This window comes from Mobula hypostoma, chromosome X1 (assembly GCF_963921235.1).
Source record: "Mobula hypostoma chromosome X1, sMobHyp1.1, whole genome shotgun sequence".
Classification (NCBI taxonomy): Eukaryota; Metazoa; Chordata; class Chondrichthyes; order Myliobatiformes; family Myliobatidae; genus Mobula; species Mobula hypostoma.
The window spans coordinates 11576671-11595662 of NC_086128.1; the positions used below are offsets into that span (position 1 = coordinate 11576671).

At 39.4% G+C, this 18992-nt stretch overlaps 1 protein-coding gene across 5 annotated transcripts; it reads left to right on the forward strand.

Annotated features, from left to right (window-relative positions):
* The first annotated feature begins 202 nt into the window (after positions 1-202).
* Positions 203-17616, forward strand: naca (nascent polypeptide associated complex subunit alpha). Of its 5 annotated transcripts, none has more exons than XM_063037951.1 (11): positions 216-285; positions 1946-2017; positions 6444-6542; positions 9570-9653; positions 11373-11615; positions 12745-12830; positions 15186-15263; positions 15544-15690; positions 16009-16137; positions 17157-17279; positions 17462-17616. In XM_063037951.1, exons 2-11 carry the CDS (start codon positions 1948-1950, stop codon positions 17474-17476), a joined length of 1074 nt encoding a protein of 357 aa, XP_062894021.1. In that variant the 5' UTR covers positions 216-285; positions 1946-1947; the 3' UTR covers positions 17477-17616. The 5 variants fall into 5 exon arrangements, with proteins under 5 accessions (XP_062894024.1, XP_062894020.1, XP_062894021.1 ...); XM_063037952.1 differs by having other exon boundaries at positions 9570-9614; XM_063037950.1 differs by having other exon boundaries at positions 207-285; positions 9570-11615.
* Positions 17617-18992: the final 1376 nt, after the last annotated feature.

Consider the following 18992-nt stretch of genomic DNA (forward strand, 5'->3'; position numbering starts at 1 on the left):
AGGATCTCAGCCCGAAACATTGACTATTCATTCCCGTCCATAGATGCTAACCGGCCCGCTGACCTCCTCCTGCATTTTGTGCGTGTTTTTCATGCATGCGTGGATACCGAGGAGGGCGCGCACTGTAAACAGTCAATCACCAGAATGTTGACTAATCAGTAGTCGCGGGGGGCGGGACTTCAAATCCTGCGGAGAGCCCGGAAGCGGACGCGCGACCTTTTTTGTAAAATCTGAGAGCCCGCCTTTCTCTTTTCTCAGCCATCTTGAATCTGAATAACTGAGGCAGTAAGTGTTCTGTAGGAAATCCATCTCCATCTACTGGGTTGTTTGTTTTCAGCAGTCTTAAATCTCGCATTAGGTGGGAAGGGAGAACTTGGCGATCGTAATGGTTTAAAAATTTCTTGGGAAAAGTGGCTAAATCTTGGGGGCAGATTTAAGAGAAATGTGTGGGGCTGAAGGGAGATGGTGAAGGCGATCTCGTGGTGACCCGGGAGGGGCAGTTTAACGCGTAGCGGGGCTGAAAAGCAAACCGACTGTCAAGCACACTATGGTCTGAATTTTATGTTTGAGGGCATGTTTTGTGTAATGGGTTATTTATCTTTAAACTTCTGTATTTTTGAACGTGTGGAGGTAGGCCGCGAAAAGTTGTCTCGACCGTTTCGGTGTATTGGAATGCTATTTTGTAAAGTGTTTAAACTGTTTATTTCCTTTGTATCCATTTTTGTGATCTCCCCCTTCCTATTATCCTGTCCTTTCATACTGGTGAGCTTAGGTGAAAAATAGCATTTTACACTTGCGTGTCTTTCTGACTTCTAGACTATTTAGTCTTTCGTCATCTTCACATTCTACAATTACATCTTTTATTTTTGTTAATTCTCGCCAAACTTTTAAGAACTTAAAGCCTTATTGGTCCTGTTTATGTATAATGTGTTCTTCCCCAATAACAAAGTCTTAATATGATTTGTAAGTCAAAATTCCTTCACCCTTGAAGTATAATAGGAACTAATGAATTGTAGTCAAGTTTGTCATGTGATTAAGGCATTACATTTATCATGACTTGCAAGGACTTCTGTATTTGCATGATGAATTGGCCTTTAAACTGAGTATACATTTGGGTAACAACACCCTGAATTTGTATCCAATCCAGTAGCTGCCAAGGTGATTTTCAACAACCATAAATAGAATAATACTTGGAATTACTATTCCTCTTTGCTGTACCTTTCCCACTTGCATTGCAGCTTAATTTGCACGCGAGTTCTCCTGTTTCTGTGTTGGGGATTTGATGTTAAAGTTGAAGAGGTTGACCAAGCCAGGGTGAAGACTTTTAAGTTAAAAGTTTCTTTAAAAATCTGAAAATATTAAATCAGAATGCTAGAAACACCTAGCAGGATAGACATATCTGTGAGAAGTTATTTCAAGTAACAGACCTTTTGTTTTGACGTAAAGTCACCAACCTTAAAATGTTTCTCTTTACTGGTGCTACATGTTTCCAGCAGTTTGTTACTTCTGAACTTAATGCTATCTTGTTAATTTTATCAACATCTTTTGACTTAATTGAACTAGGTTCAAGAAAGATCCCATTTGATTGACATGGGTGATTTTTTTTTAGCTCACTCTTCAGATTGTAGATGAGATAGCAAATTTGGCCCTGGTGTTCTATGATTCAACCACCAGCCTAAATTTGGCAAGCTTGAGCTGTAAATTTGCAGCAGATTTTGAAGGATATTGCACATGGATCTGCATGTACTTTCCACTTACAGTCACTGTCTTAGTGTATTTAACTCAGTGCCTCTATATGAAGGCTCTTCTCTCTCCCCCCCCCTCCCCCCGCTTACCAATGAGTTTATTTCAAAGGCTGCATCTTCAGCACAACCAGGCTTTCTGTGGATGCTCTTGATTAATGGCATGTGCATTATTCCTAACCAATGGATATTTTTCTGTCTAGAAATGCCCGGTGAAGCCACAGAAACAGTTCCTGCCACAGAGCAAGAAATGCAGCAGCCCCAAGCTGAAACAGGTTTGTATTTGTCAATTGCATGAGAGGGATCCTCATTTTTGGACATCACCTGTCCCTGTTGTCTTTTGGGTTGTTCATTTGGGTCCTTTTGAGCAGTGATCAAGGTTTGATACGTTAATTTCTAAGTCACACTATGTTTATTCCAGAGCATTTGGTGGCCCTTGTCAAGCATTTTTAATATCTGGATCTAATTTTGCATTGTTCCCTTCTCTTTGGCATTATTTCCAAAATGTGGATTAGTTTACTTGGTACCCTGCTTTAAGAATAAGTGAAAATAGTAGACTGCCAATCCATGGTTCCAAGATTGGGCCTTCATCGTTTAAGTGACTTTGTATGGTGAATACTGTGATTTGGCCCAGTTCCTGCGGAAAAGGATCTCAGTTTTTTCTTTGTACTGCAGGGTTATTGTTTGATTTGAAATTGAGGAACTGAGGGAGTCTATTAATCCTTTGGGAGTTGTGACTTTTGTATTAATGTTTTGGAGCTGCCTGGCACCCTGTTGTGTCCCTTCCAATTTGCCACATTGCTTGGAGGATGGTAAGGAGAGCATTTATACATCAAGGTGACTTGATGTTCGCCCATTAATCCAAAGAAATGAATCAATGTGGCACACAATATCAGCAGCTTTTTACATGGGTATTTTCAGCTGGTTCTAAAGGAGCAAATTTATCAAGTTTGTTTTTTCATTTACAGGCAAGTTCCTTCTAGCCAAATTTATTCCTATTGATGAAAATTAGCATCCATTAATGGCTGCTGGCTTTTCAGATTCTTTGTTCAGCTCAAAACTGTCTGGGATTATCATGCAGCAAACAATGAGCATTCCTCATTGCAAATGCCATTTCATTGCTTTGCTAATTGCTGCAGAGTTCTTTTGTTACACATAGCTGTGGAACCGCAGCACAGCATATTTGGGGTACAAAATGGAAGCAGTTGCATTCTCTCCAAGCCTTGAATGCTGATACATGAAACATTTTGTTGGGGTTAAGTAGGTTGAGCAGTGAGTGCAGTCTTTATGCTGTTTTGGAATTCTAGGTTAAAATGTAAACAATGGGTCTTAATCAGGATTGCTAATAGCATGCTTTATCTTTTGAAGAAACTAGGGCTCAAGGTTACTATTTATACATGCTTGTTTTAAACAAAACTTGTTTGCTAGCTCTATGCTAGAATTAATGAATCAATAAGGTGAAGGACTGAAAGATTCTACATTTCATAGTGATGGAAGTAAGCTACCGGGCTTCAAGATGCACTTTATCAAATTGAAATGCCTCTGGGTATCTTCTCTTTTTCAAAATGATCAATTTTGGAAGCCAGCACAATTTTAATGGTTTTTGTAACTGGGCAGCCGTGAGCTTTATGCAATGCAATACCTCTCAGACGACCAAGGATGCAAGTATAACTTTGCCCCTTGTTGTATAGTTGTCTTTTGGGATTTTCCACACTTGGTATAGCAAATTAATGAGGTCCAGAGTTCTAGATTGTTTAACTGACTTTCAGTCTGAAGCCATCTTACCTTTCATCACCTTGTAATTGGCACGTGATGATTGGGTGTTGGAATTCCAACAGCCTCTTCCTCTTTGGTAAAATGAGTCGCTTAAGACATAAGGTAAATGCCTAGCTTGGTTGACTGCTTTCAGTATGATACAAATCCTGGACAGCTGAAGATCACAAGGGTGCCAACACTTCCCCTGCCCCTGGGGAGAAAGTACTGCTTTGAGCGAAATTACTCCGGCTGCTGATTCAGCTGTTACTGAGATAGCAAATGGAAGTTTCCCTATTGGAGGCCACCACTGAAAATGCTGTGTCTCAGGAGCCTTCACGTCTGTTAACACTGTAACCTGTAGGTTCTGACTGGGCAGAAAATGCAGTGACTTGTGAAAATCCTACATTAAAACTACTGCTATGTGATAATTTTTTAATAAGATTTTTCTTTTCAGAAAGTACATCAGCAGGAGGGCATGTCTGACTTGTGCCAGTTACGTTAACTTTCAGTACATAAAAGCTGATAAAGTTCGCTATCCATGCTTTTATTACAGGAGTATAACCAGCTTAAACTACAATTCTGTAATAAAGAGAAGCACTTGCATTTAAAATCCATTCTTCTGTCAGGATATTCCGAATGCAACTTGCATCCTGACCACAATGAAATTGCAGTCACCTTTTTAAAGATGTTATTGGCTTGTATGCGCAAAAAGAAAAAGCAAGATTGCATTAAAAAACCTCTCTTCTCAGGATTGTCCTAAAGCCATATAACATGCTAATAACTTCAAAATGTTTCCTTGCGCTTGCAGCAGACAATGTGCGCAAAACAATCTACAACGTTGGAATGCTTGCTTGAATTTGTCAGTGTATATTGCCCAGTGTTCAAAAGTGCTTTTCCTAAAATTCAGCACCTATACTTAAAAGTTGCATTAGCATTTGCAGCAAACTTTGCGCAGAGTAAATATGACAAGTCAAAATCATCTCATCTCCTGAGAAGTCAACTAAGGCTCTAAGCAATACTTCAGAATGAATTCCGATGAAAACATTACAACAGTAACTGCAGCAGCTGGATGGTGTAAAACAGTCAATGCAATTGGTTGCATTTTGATACTTAAGTGTTTGCTCTTATTTCTGTGGAAGCTGGTGTAAAATACTGCCTAGGTTTACTCAAGACTTGTGAATATTAATTGCTTATGTGTTGAAAACTTAACTGTCAGACTAAATAAATAGTCTGCAGAAAAGTAATCCTGCATTCTCTAGTTTCACCTAGAGTGTATTTTTTCCCTTGCAGCATGAATGGTGCTTCTGCTACAATGTATTTGGTCTATTGTAAAAAAAAATGTAAATATACTTCAGTGGTGTGCAGTTAATTTTGGAGGAATTGATAACTACATTTGGGGTTGATATAATTGCCTGGTTAGTTTGGATGGCTGTACCTCGGCAGAGGTGAAATATTTTCCATGTATTATAGTTAATACTTAAGGTCAGTTTGTGGTTGAGGATAGTCAGTTGTGTGTAGGTTGTAAATTCAAGGTTACAACAGGATCTGAGTGCTCAAAAGAAATGAGTTTTAAGCTCTACTCTTACTCAGTCATCTATTTTTACCACTTGCTGAAAGGTCATGAAATGACACCCCTTCAAAATGTGATCAAAAGGACTTCTGATAGCCAAACAGTCTGCCATGGGCTGCCCTTTCACCTATTGAAAGTAGGTGGGGTTTGATTGCAGTTGTGTTGGTGGTGCGTGTCAAGTTGGTGTGCATGATCTACATGTGGATGTATCAGATGTATTTCAGGATTGAGCACTCAGATTTTTAATTACAGGGCATTGTGCCAACTTAAACATACCTTCTTGACTTTGGATTAGTTGCAGAGTTTGAAGTAAAATATGGCAAATTAACCTCCATATCTCCATTTGAGTGGTAAACTTGAAATTGTACAGTGCTGCAATGGTGAGGGGAAATAGTGGTGAAAGGGTAACAGTGTCTGTTGACGCCCAAGGTTTGTATAATGTAAATGGTAATGTGAAACATCATCATTTTAACTTGAGTGGAAGAAATATGCACATTCTGCTTGTTTAATGTATGTAAATTGTCTTGTCAGTACACCGTTACAAAGAACTTTCTTGTCTTGTGCATTTCCAGTACTCTTAACTTTTAACATTTGCAGGTTTATCCTGTGGAGTGTATTCTGTCTTTTGAGCCTGAGTTCAGTTGAAAGTAAATGTCCAAGTTTGCTTTAATGCATCCATTTCACTTTGAATAAAACCTATGAGAAGTAGAATAAATGTAGGCTATTGAATAATGAAAAGATGTTTACCTTTTGTTGCAAGCTAATTTCTCTACATTGAATTGAAAAGGACTTTAGAAGACAGTAGATGCTAGAACAGAGGTGGTAACTTGGGGAAGGATTGATCAGGCTGGGATTTGTTCCATTTATTCCCCTCAACGTTGAGGTGATTAAATTGGTCTTGAGAGTTGAAAGAGTGGTCTTTCTGTTCTTTTTCATGGGGGTGGGGGGGTGGAAGAGTCCAACTGTGGGTCTACAATCTGCTTCAGTTTAATGAAAGTTTGTCTTTGGTTTTCAGGCACATCTGTGGTCACCAAATCACACACTTGGATAGAAATGAAAGCTGTTTTCCTCTGAGCAGCCTTGAAAATATCTGGCTTAAGCACAAATAAGTGCAGACTTAGAAGTCACCATTGTTGACCCACTTGTGTTTTCAATGCCCTGTCAAATTTGGATTTAGAGACTTTTTTTTTACATTTGACTAGGTTTATCAATTATTTATAAAACCAGATAGAGATTACCTACACCCGTTAACTCATGAAGTAGCAGTTAATTCTGAATTGCTAGCTGTATGTATGAGTATATATAAAGTTCTGGGTTTAAGACTGGATTTGCATTTAAGTTTTGTCTGTAACTCACATTGTTGCTCAAATTTCTAGCCGGGTCTGGTGCTCCTGCCTCAGGACCTTCAGGTGTGCCTGTTACAGCCCAAACACCTGTATCCCCCGTTTCTCCTGAGAAGTCTGTTCAAACTGCAGGTAGATTGATCATAGATGATCTCTTACTAACAGTGATCTGAAATTTGCAGTTCTGCTAACAACTTTCTTGTGCACTTGAATATTCTGTTATAACCATTTATGTGCAGTGGGTGGTGATTTAGGATTACATGGTCTGAATTTCCTGAATCTAGCCCGTTCTTCCGCTGTCCCAAAATTAGTTTACCTTTCAGTCGCAGATTAGTTGAAAGACTTAAGTCAAATGCTATCCCTAGGTTAGCGTAGTGTTGGACCAACAATGTGTGCTTTTAATGGAAAGTTGAAGAAAGGTTTGTCAGTCACACAGCACAAAAGCCCACTCCCCCCCATCATTAATCCCAATTATCACCACTTGCTCAATCACCTTTTATGCCTTAGTGATTCAAGTGCTTATCTAAGTACATTTTAAATAAGAGTATCTAGCTGCAGTTTGGGCAGTGCATGCCAGGTTGCAAATGCCCTCTGGGAGATAGAAAGGGAATCTTTTTTGGATTTCCCTATTGCCTTAAATCTACAGTATCTTCTCTATTTTTAGACTTGTTTATTACAAGGACACGTTTCTTACTCTCCACCCTGACTACTCATAATTTTGTACATCTCTGGAGGTTTCCTCAGGCCCCTCTACTCCCGAGTAAAACCCCAGTCTGTATCACATAACATATTGCACTCTAGTGCAATAATTTTCTAAACTACACACACTACTCTAGCTGTGGACTAATATTTTATAAAGTTATGCAATGATGTCAATGCTGCATTCATTTGCTGGGGCATTGAATACAAGTATTCTGTATACCACCATATCTATCTGTGCTTTCACCTTCAGTAGTCCTTCTACTTGCACAGCAAGGTCTTTTTCCATGCAACACACAAAATGCTGGAGGAACTCAGCAGGCCAGGCAGTATCTATGGGGGGGGCGGGGAGTACAGTCGCCATTTTGGGCTGAGACTCTTCAGCAGGACTGGAGTCTTTTTCTATACTCCATAGGGTCCTACCATTCATAGTGCATGCCCTACTCTTACTAGACATCCAAAAAGGCATTGCCTTGCACTTGTCAGGATTAAATTCCCTCTTCATTCCACACAGCTTGCTAGCTGATCATTTATCATTCTGTAACCTAAGACCATCTTCTTAACTATCAACAACGACCATTTTGTGTAACCTACACACCACTAAACATGCCTCCTACATGTGTTGATTGTTAATGAGATAACAAACCAGTCAGCCATTAGTAGAAAGTAGGCCACCTGACCTCTTAAGCCAGCCCTATTGTTCAGTATAATCACGGTTGACCTACCCCAAGCTTCAACTCTGTCTTTCCCCAGCCTTCTAAATTCCCTGGTCTTTAAAAATTGTCTTCCTTTTTAATTCCTTCCAGTCCTTCAGGATGGTGAATTTCATGGATTCATTATCCGCTGAGAAACAATTTCTATGGATGTCACTTTTAAACAATTGTAAATGTAACAACCAATACCACCTACATTAGAAGATTGGCACGAAATTATCTTGGAAATATTTAAAATGGAAAAGATGACTTACTCCCTGAGAATTCAAAAAGAAAAATTTTATCAAATTTGGAATAAATGGATTGAATATATAACCCCAAAGCGAGCAGACTTTAGATGACTCTCCAAATGATTTATACTGCTCTTCTCATCAACACAGTAATATTGCTAACATAAGCACCCCTGGTCTAAATGTTTACTGTTTTTGTTTTTCTTTTTTTTGGAAAATGGAGAATTAACTCAAGTAAAGGAAAAGATTTGGTGAAAGGGATAAAAAATGATAAAATTAAGTAAACAAGTACATAGGGATTGGATAATTATGATTGGGGGTAGGGGCAAACATGAACAAGTTAGGATATAAACACCTACAATGGTTGTTACATAGGCTTACATTTTGGACCAGAAGAAATGGTCCAGCAGAGAGAGATGGAAATTATTATTAATCCACTATTATTACTATTTTTTTAACAACTAATATCATTACTTAGCCTAATAGATTAGAATTTCAACTGCACATAATTATCTATTTAAGTGTCTATTTTCTTTTTATATCATAATGTGTACTTAGGAATGTATAAGTAACTATAGTTTTATACATGCACAAAGAAAAATGGAAAAGGTTATACATGTGGAAAAAGTTCATGATACTTGTGAATTCCTTATCCAAATAAAAATAAAAAATGTTTTAAAAAAGTAAATGTAACAACGTCCCCTCATTGGGATCTTAATAACGGAAACTGCCACTTCAGGATCTTGTATTTCAGTAAATTAGCGCTTATTCTAACTTTAATGAAAACAGATCAAGGATGAAATTAAATTACAAAAATAAAAAGAGTAGAATTTGGTTTTGGAGTGGGATTGAGGTGATTTGGGATGCAAGATGTAAATACAGAAATACAATTTTAAGTAGATGTGTTGGCTAATACAAGTGACCCCTGTCCTTGGGTATCTTAATGGGTAGAAAAACAAAGGGATCTAGGGGTAGATACAAGTAATGGTGCAGCTTCAAAGCTACCCAAGAAACACCAGGCAATGAGTTTCATTTATCGAAGGAGAGAATTCAAAAGTAAGCATGTTGAACTTCAGATCTCAGTACTGTGCAGTTTTGCTCATGTGAGGAAGATGGGTGAAAAGTTGATAATTGGGCTTGAAGCTCTAACTGTCAAGTAGGACTAGGAGCTTTAATCAGTTATTGAACTCAAAAGCATTTGATTCTATTTTAGGGGAGACCATAACTTATCACCTAATAATATTCAGTGGGTTATTTGAGAGAAACTTCTATCAAGTAGCTTGAGACAAGAATGGCTTAGTTAAACAGCAGTGTGAAAGTACATAGGACGTGTAGGATGAGTGAAGATTGCTGTGGAAATCTTAAATAACCATAGATCATTTGGGCTGAATCAATTCTTCTGCACTGCAGAGCTAAATGTAACATTTAGTCTTAAATGCACTTTGATTTGAAGTCCTAGTGACAGTTCTGCTCTTTCTACTTCATATTGATGGTTTTTCTTTGGTTATCTTCAACAGCTGCTATTGAAACCAGTTCTGAGCATGACTCGGTTTCCTCAGCCAGTGAGTACATGCAGGCTGAAAGTGAATCCAGCGGTACCAGTAAGATGGAGCTTTCAGCTGCTACTGACTTGCATGACCCTGATCTTCAGCTTCCATCTCCCCAAACAATCAACAATACACCTTCATCCCTACTGTCTGCTAATGTGCTACCTCTTGTCCAATCTCCTTCAGAGCTCCCTCTGTCTTCTACTTCTGTTGTTTCTTCTGAGGTGCTACCTTGTCCTGCTGCCAGTCAACTATCCCCATCTCCTGACTTGACTGATGTCAATGGGCTGCCTTCATCTAATACGGTTGCTAGTTCCGTTAAGCAATTGTCGGCTGATCCAGCTGCTGTTCCCACTGTTGATCAGTCAAGTTCAGGGGGTGACCAGGTCGGCAGACAATCTGAGTTATCACCTTCTCACACTGCGGTTTCTTTGACCACTGAAGTAGATTCTGATGTGAGACTGCCCCCAGCTGATGCTGTTGTTGCTAACACTAACCTTGTCCCTAAGCCTGCCCCTGCAGCACCCGCTGGTATAACATCAGCTGAAGTGGTTGATGGCTCCAGCAGTGATCAGTCGCACTTGTCCACTGACTCTCCAAGTGCCACTCCTATTAACAGTGAGGTTTTGGCTGAATTGGAGGGAAGTCTGCCTGGGTCTGTGAAAAATGAAGAGGTCACCCCTGATGCTCTAGCTTCCTGCAGTGGTACTGCCACTGCTGTGCCCCTAGCTGTTGCAGTTGATCAAATGAATTCACTTGCTGACCAGCCTGTTTCATCCATCCTTGGGCAGCCTTTAGCTGATGCGGTTGCCATTCAAGAAGAACTGTCTTCATCTGCTACCATGGTATTCCCTGCTGATACTGGTGCTGATAGTCCAGCATTAGTTGACCCTGTTACTCCTGTTGCCTCTTTGTCCACCAATTTGGTTGCTGCCACTGCCCATCCACCTCCAGTTTCTGACCCTCATGACTCTGTAAATGCCAGCTCCGGACCTTCTCCGTGTGACTATGTTATAGCTGCCTCTCCTGTGCTACCTGCCAATGCCCTTCAGCTGCTTTCATCTGATGCACAAGTTACAACTGACGTGGCCGCGAAACTTTCGTCTGATGTAGCTGCTGTACCTACAGCCACTGTGCCTTCACCTGATGATAGTATTATCACTCCAGCTAGGTTGTCTTTCCCTGAAGCTGATACTGTTGTTGATGAACCTGTGCCCACTGATGGAATTGGTGATCAAGTGCCTGTACTCACTGCAGACAAAGCTGTGCAGCTTCCTGTGCTCTCTAGTGAAGTGGCAATGCCCCTGCCCTCTGAGGGTGCAGTGGCCACGGGCCATTTCCCTTTTGATTTGCCATTGCCCTCCAGTCCTCCAGAGACTGCTGCAGCTGAGTCTCCAGTTGCAACTGAACCACGTGACACTGTGCCCCTTTCTTTTCCTGAAAAGCCTTCCGACAATTCTGATTTTTCTGTGTGTCAAGACGCGCTCTGTGCCAATGAGGCTACTCTCGAGCAGTCACCAACAACAGTCCCACCAGTTCAGCTCCTTCAGTCTTTAGACTTGCCCTCTTCAGAGCCTCAACCCCTGGTTTCTGAGCTAGCTTTATCTACCCAAATTGCTCACACTTCTGACTCGCTTCTGCCTTTTGATCCCCCTGCGAATTCACAGCTTCAGCCGCCTCTGCACGCTGCCACTGAGTTGCCATCCTCTATACCTGTTTCTGATTATTCATCTGATGAGGTACCTACATCCACTGAACTTTCTTTATCTTCAGAATCTAGACCTGTCACTGAATTTCCTGCATCTCTCACTCTCCCACCTGCCTCTGTTCAACTCACTACCCCATCCCCTGAATTATCTTCTGCTGTCCAAATTGATGACGATGATGAGATGCCTCCTTTGATTCCTGCTATCAACAAGATTCCCCCCTGTGAAGCTCCTGCCCCACCTGTTGTTGAGAAGGCAATTCCCAAGATTGCTCTGACTGGAAAGGAATCGGTGAAGCAAAATGATGAGGGTATTTAGTTTGGTTGAGGTGTGCATGTACTGGTGTCCTGCTTAGTTGAACTGTGCACTTGAATTAAACTTAGAAGTAAAGACTCAATAAATTTCACACCTGGGAAAGGCTAACCTTTAAGTGATGCACTTGTGCTCTTTGGAATGTTTTATTGAAATATGTGTTGTCCTCCAGAATGAGAAAGCTTAAAGTTAGCCTGTCCTGCGGCAAGGGAAAACTGTGTGGTTTGAAATCTGTACTATTGTTATAAACTTATTCACCAGGAAATTCTAATCATAAATCCCAATTTCTAGCTGGGTCAAGGAAAAAGATGAGCGTAATTTCACTTTGTTTCCAGTTGCCTTGGAAGGAAATGCATCAGTTGTGACCTGTATTATAGAATTGCTGTCTCTTTTTGGGGCAGGTTAATGATGTACAAATTTCAACCATGGCCACAGAGTGTATAAAGCTTGTGTACTAATGGCAGTGTGAAGTCCACCTTTTTGTTTTCTTCACTTATATTTCACAAGAAACAAGGATTTAACTTGACTGAACTGGTTTTAAAAGGTTTGTAGTACACTAATTGTATTAACACTTTGCCTCACATGCTGAAACTAAAAAAGGGACACCCAAACTCCAGTGTATATATTGCAGATTTTATTTGCCTATTTTCTACACCAGGATGAGCATTACAGGTATGAGAATGGAGCATTGAAATTACATATAATTAGTGACGTAATCTGGTACCAAGGATATTCACGCTAACCTTGAAATCTTTTACTGCATGGTGTGAAAGCTAAGCTGGCTTAGCATTGAAGAATCTAGGTGTTTTTCCTCCTTGTAAATAACATTTGAAGGTTTAAAAAAAAACTGCCACAAAGGTTTTTTAACCATGTTTGTTTTCAGGTTTTGTGCTTAATGGCTATATAAAAATAGATAAATCTGAATCCACTTTTTAAAATCCATTGAGCAAGCTTTATTGCACAGGTTTACACTTTCTCCACCTTGGTTGGCATGGCTGCATTATGGTAATGACCTAAAATGGTGTCCCTCACTTTTCCCAGAAATAGCACGTTTTTTTGCAAACCACTGAAAATCCCGCAAAGCTGCACTGTGCGGAGCCGTGTATTAAATGTGTGACATTTTGTAGGGTCTGGGACAGAATCGGACAGCGATGAATCGGTACCAGAACTGGAAGAACAGGATACAACGCAGTCAGCAACACAGCAAGCTCAGGTGTGTCTGCAAATATGTAAATATAACAATTATAAAAACTGCTTCAAAAGGCCAACAGACTTCACTGTATAGTGTCCTTCCCACAGTTCTCATCTTTCAGCAGCTCAGACATATTGGGGTGCTGTCTGCCTGCAACCATCCCCACCTTTACTTTTATGTAAAATTTACCCGCCTTCAGAAAATATGCCCAATAACAATTCATGAGACTGCTTCCTGAGGTGGTAGAGATTGAGTGGTCTAGTCCTCTGTTCACCAACCTAATTTAGAGGGAAGGGTGACAGCATTGAAGAGCAGAAATATCAGCCACTTTCTGTTTAAAGAGAACTTGCTCCTGAGATCATATTAGAATTCCTTACCTTCATCTTAAAGTTGTGGCTTCTTGGTTTTATTACCACAGTGAGGAGAAAGATAGTATATACCCTATTTTTGCCTCTCATGATCTTATAGACTTCTATCAAGTTGTCCCTTAGCCCCCTTTGTTCCAGGGAAAGCAAATCCAGCCAATCGAATATTCCCATAGCTAAAGTCCTTCAATCCAGGCAACATGCTGTGAATCTGCATTCTCTAGTATAATCACGTCATTGTAATTTCTTATTGGGTGGTAATTCCTTAATTCTCTACGTTGAGGGTATTGGCCATTGATGAGCAGATTTTTGGATGCTAAAGGAATCTGAGTTTAAAGAGTTATGAGCATGGGACTGAACTGTTTGAGCTGGAAGATCAGCCACAGTTATGTCGAAGGATGGAAATGGCTTTAGGAATCCAATGGCTTATTGTCTCACTATGCAGATAGGCCTTGCAACACACCAAGTCTACACTTGCATACATTAACTTAATTTTTATTCTCCACACATTTTCCTCGTCCCCATCCACTCAATCAGATTCTGCCACTCACAAGTTGGAGGCAATTAGCCTACTAACTTTGTACCTATTTACTTGGTGAAATTTTTTTCTTTTGTAGAATTGGGCTCAGAGTCTAGATTCTTAAAGCATAATTCTATTGTGTAGCTTTAGTACTTCAAGTTGCCTGATTCTTTTGAAGGCTTTGGTTTGTACCAGGATATGGTTAATTTTTCAACAATCTCAGCTTGGACAATAAGCAATTCACAAAGAATTGCTTTACAAGCTGATGGTCTTCACCAAGTTTCATAATAAAAACAAAGAATAAGTGACAATGTGAACATTAGTTTGCTTCATGGCCACTCCTGTTTTAGTTTCCACCACTGTCATCCATCCAACTTCAGATATTATCTTTAGCAAGTCTTCATATTTTAATGGATCTCTGTGTATATTATAAGCGAACAGTATTTTGAAATTTCAATAAAGGCTTGCATCTGGATGGAAGCATTTGGAGAGGTCAATACTGTGTTTTCTACTGTACTGTGCAAGAGATGTGTATATTGCTATATAAATAAAGGTTGGACGTATGAGTCAAATGTGCCAGTTTCCTTTGTGTGAAGTAGCAATGGAAGTTATTTTGCTGCTCTGCTTTTGAAGGAGGTATGAAGTCTGAGAATAAAATTCCATGTGTATTGGCTTGTGACCAAACAACCCCATGATCTGGGCATTGAATTGTTGCTTAGATAATGGAGGAATATTTGAGCAAGTTGTGCGCATAATTGCAATACTCACATCTTCGAGTTTATGTCTGTCCCCTGGCACCCCTCCCTCAGCAACCAGAATCTGTCTACAAGACTGACTGCATCTCCCAACTCTTGCCATTTTTTTTTGTTGGGGTGGAAGCTTCAGCATTGCACTTGAAAACTTAATACTATTTAGGCAGTTGTATTGAAACTAACCAGCTCTGCCACTCTTCATTTGTGCCACAAGTCATTAACAAGGCCAAATTTAATGTTCTTCAATTAGATTCCTAAGGGTAATATGCATAATTGGTTAACCAAGTTAAACTTGAATATTAAACCCAATTTAAATATGATAATAGATTTGACAGTCCCTTGGACACCATCTATGTACAATTATTTGAGTTTAAACCTATCTTAATTTTGAGATTGGTGTGTGGAGTACTGGAGCATAATTTTAATATGGTAAAATTGGACGTCGTTGTAATCTGATACCTTGGAGAGAATTCCATGCTGCATATGATTTGGGAGTGTTGTGGATGTGAATGACAAGGTTATGATCCTGTTGACAATTTGCCATTTTCAGCAATAGGTAGCATCTAGGGAAGGCAACTCTGGGATTGATTTTGCTGGTATCTCTTGCAGATCATTTAGAATTGTCACCGATGCAAAGTCACTTAACTATCACTGTATAGAAACTGATGTACAGAGTTTATTATTTTTTAGGTTTCTACTTATTGTACCAAGTGACTTAATTATCTTTTTTCTTCTGAAGCTTGCAGCAGCAGCTGAAATTGATGAAGAGCCAGTTAGCAAAGCAAAACAAAGCAGAAGTGAAAAGAAAGCACGAAAAGTAAGTAATTTTTTTTGGCGCTGAAGTTGGCAGTTTACTTAAGTTGAAGCAGTGTCAGCCTGCATTCTGTTCAAATAATAGGTTAGTGGTAAATTTTTCTGATTGGTGTTTAATGTGCTTTAGTGAGGGTTTCAAAACCTCACTAGCTAAGTATTTGCGGCTTTTGTTGCATTTGAAGGCAAACTAGGTGGCTAAAACATTACACAGTAATCTCTACAGGAGGTTTTATTAAATTGTATATATAAATAGAACTTCCTGAAGGTTATCCTTTTCCTTGCAGGCAATGTCAAAACTAGGTCTTCGCCAGGTTACTGGAGTGACGAGGGTTACAATAAGAAAATCGAAAAACATACTGTTTGTCATCACAAAGCCAGATGTCTACAAGAGCCCAGCATCAGATACCTATATTGTTTTCGGTGAAGCTAAGGTAAATACAAATGTGATCTAACTTTACCAGTAAATTGTAAAAAAAAAAGGGTGTTTTCAAATCAACAAAATGTGACTACACTTCCTGGTAGATTTTGACCCCTTCATCATGTTGATGACAAGGTTATCTACTAAAACTACCCTGTGCTGCAGCTGCTTTCCTAATTTTATTTCCTCATGATCAGTTTTATTTGTACCAGTGCTAGTTCAGAATATATTGTTTCAAATTTGAAATCTTTCTGCAGCAGTTTTTTGATATTTGGTGAAAATGGTTTTTTGCAGTGGAAGCTTTGAACTTTTATTTTGTGCTTGTACCTAGATTGAGGACTTATCTCAACAAGCTCAGCTTGCTGCTGCCGAGAAATTCAAGGTACAGGGAGAATCTGTTGCCAATATCCAAGAAAACACACAGACTCCAACTGTACAGGAGGAGAGCGAAGAAGAGGAGGTATGCTTTTGAGTTTGATATCCAAAACACTGCAGTCCTTAAAATTATGCAGCTTAGAACAGCACTAATTTTTACCAACTTTCTGCAATGGTTGGCTTTCTTGGTACACTTGAGCTTTCCAGCAATTTCATCTAAGTGATTGCTATGTGATCTTCAACTGAATGTTGAATAGTCTGCCGTGGGAATTGATGCTACCCACATGCCACTGAAACTAATGAGGTTGGGTTCTTTTTTTTCACCCACACCGCTTATGTTGGGTGAGTGGATTGTTAGAGTCTAAAGCAATTGTGTAGTTGTTAGCCTAATCTATGTGACTTGAAATCATTAATGAACTCCCAGATGAGTTTTGTGTTAGTAAAACTAGTCCAATAGTTGCCTTGGGCTCCAGTAAATGATCAGGAATACAAATATTTACTATTACTTTGTAGATGAAATTGGTTGACTCTAATATTAAACCTAAGTTATACAATTTGAATTAAAACTCCTAAATAGCCAGAGGGTGGTGAATCTATGGAATTTGTTGCCACGGGCAGCAGTGGAGGCCAAGTCATTGGGTGTATTTAAGGCAGAGATTGATAGGTATCTGAGTAGCCAGGGCATCAAAGGTTATGGTGAGAAGGCGGGGGAGTGGGACTAAATGGGAGAATGGATCAGCTCATGATGAAATGGCGGAGCAGACTCGATGGGCCGAATGGCTGACTTCTGCTCCTTTGTCTTATGGTCTAAATAGAGCCACAAATTTTAATTTTTCCCATTGCCCATGGGTGTTGTTTGAAGCAGCTCATTGACACTTGATTAGAAAGATGAATGCACCTTGCTGGTTTATTTTCCTGGTCTGGGATGGTAATGGGAGTGGTGTGAGTTGAGTGTAGATCAGGTGCTCCCAACTTGGGGTCCATGTACCCCTTGCTTAATGGTATTAGCTTATGGCATAAAAAAGGTAGGGAATCCCTGGTCTAGATAGCAGGATAAATGTGTTGGAAGAAGGAGTAAATTCTTTTTTTTTTCATTTCTTTCAGGTTGATGAAACTGGTGTGGAGGTCAAGGACATAGAATTGGTCATGTCCCAAGCCAATGTGTCTAGGGCTAAGGCTGTCCGTGCATTGAAAAATAACAACAATGATATTGTAAATGCTATTATGGTATGTTCTGTTTTTTTTCCCCTCTTTTATATTATGAAATGGGGGAGGAAGTCGTAAAGCTGATTTCATTTAAACTTTTGCTGCTTTTGTCTGAACTTTCAACACTAGACATAGTTATTAAGTTTGTGGTTGACTGTTGAATGTTGTCTGATTTTAATAACTTTTAATTTTTTATTTTGCAGGAGTTGACGATGTAAGCTTCAGGAAATAAGTGGGTATCAGCGTTTTGGTGCAGCATCAGTACATTTGTACCATTTATATTAATAAACCTGAAATAAAAATGTGGCTTGAAATAGTAAATTTTGTTTAGAGTGATCTCAGTATATATGTTTAGATCCCAGCAAAGGTTCATCTTTAAGCTGGTACCTCATATTTGCTTCAATTCTTTGAGACTGAACTTCCCAGGCGTTCCAGTCTGATGCTTTGCAAGTCTTTAAAGCACCACTGCGGCATTTTTCTTGTTGCTGTTTATGGACTGCACGTATCATTATCAGTTGCCTTCCAGTTTTAACAATGAGTTGAAATAAAATGAACACTGGTGTAAACGTGTGTGTTGATTCTCACATCACATTGGGTGTACCCATTAGTCATAGAATTGTTCAGCTCAGGCCTTTTTATCCCACTGTCTATGCCAGCTGTTTGCCCACATTAGCACTGTATCCTATGTCTTGCTTGTCTGTTCTAATACCTCCTTAATGAAGGAATAGTATTGAATTTTACCATTTCTAGCAGTGCATTCCCAATATTGCAAATTTTTAAGAAGTAAACAAACAAACCTTACCCAAAAATCCCCATTAAAAATTATTTTGCCTCATGTTTTTAATACCCCATCATGGAAAGCAGCCAATTTTGTTCCAAAGAAAACAAACCCAACCTACCTTGTACCCCAACCCCAACCCCATTTCAGGCAACATCTCAGTGAACCTGCTCTGCACTCTTGCCTGTGGAATCACATCCTTCTCATGGTGTGGTGACCAGAGCTGCAAGTGGAGCCTAACCAGTGTTTTGCAAAGTCCCAGCTCGTCTTTGCCCTGAGCGATGTGCTGCTTTACCTTAACGACTTGTGTTGCCAATTCAAGGAAACTTAATGGAATTGGACCCTTTGGTGTCTGTTCATAATATCATTCATTTTATAAGTCTTTAATGGTAGACTGCCCAAATTAACCAAGCTTTTGAGTATTTCTATTCTGACTTAAATGTTTGGTCCTCATCATAGACACTTCTCTTTTGAGGTCTTGTAGGTATAACTATGTTTGTAACACATTTGTAAGGTTATGAAATTGAAGATGACGAACTTGACAGAGCATTTATGAAAACATTTGCTCTTCAATTTCTGGACACAGTGACTTGCAGATCACCAACCAGGTGCACTTGGATACTATTGGAATAGATATAGAGCTATGCAATGAATAATGTGTAAATTTCTTATTACATAAAGTAGCTGGAAGTTTTATTTTCTGTATGGCGGTGGTGTTGATAAGCCAGATCTATTAACCTATCTGCCTTTAGCCATCCAATGCTAGTTAAGGAAAACCAGGCAATCAAAGGCAAATGATCTGTAGTAGCATTGTAACAGTTTTTACCAGCTACTACTGAACTAGGTTTGTGAAGGGTTGTCTGTTTGAAAAGTGCACATTCTTTTAAACAATATGGATCCATTTCATGGTTGTGGATTAATGAGTTTGCTGTTTGATTGTAAATGCAAACAGTTGA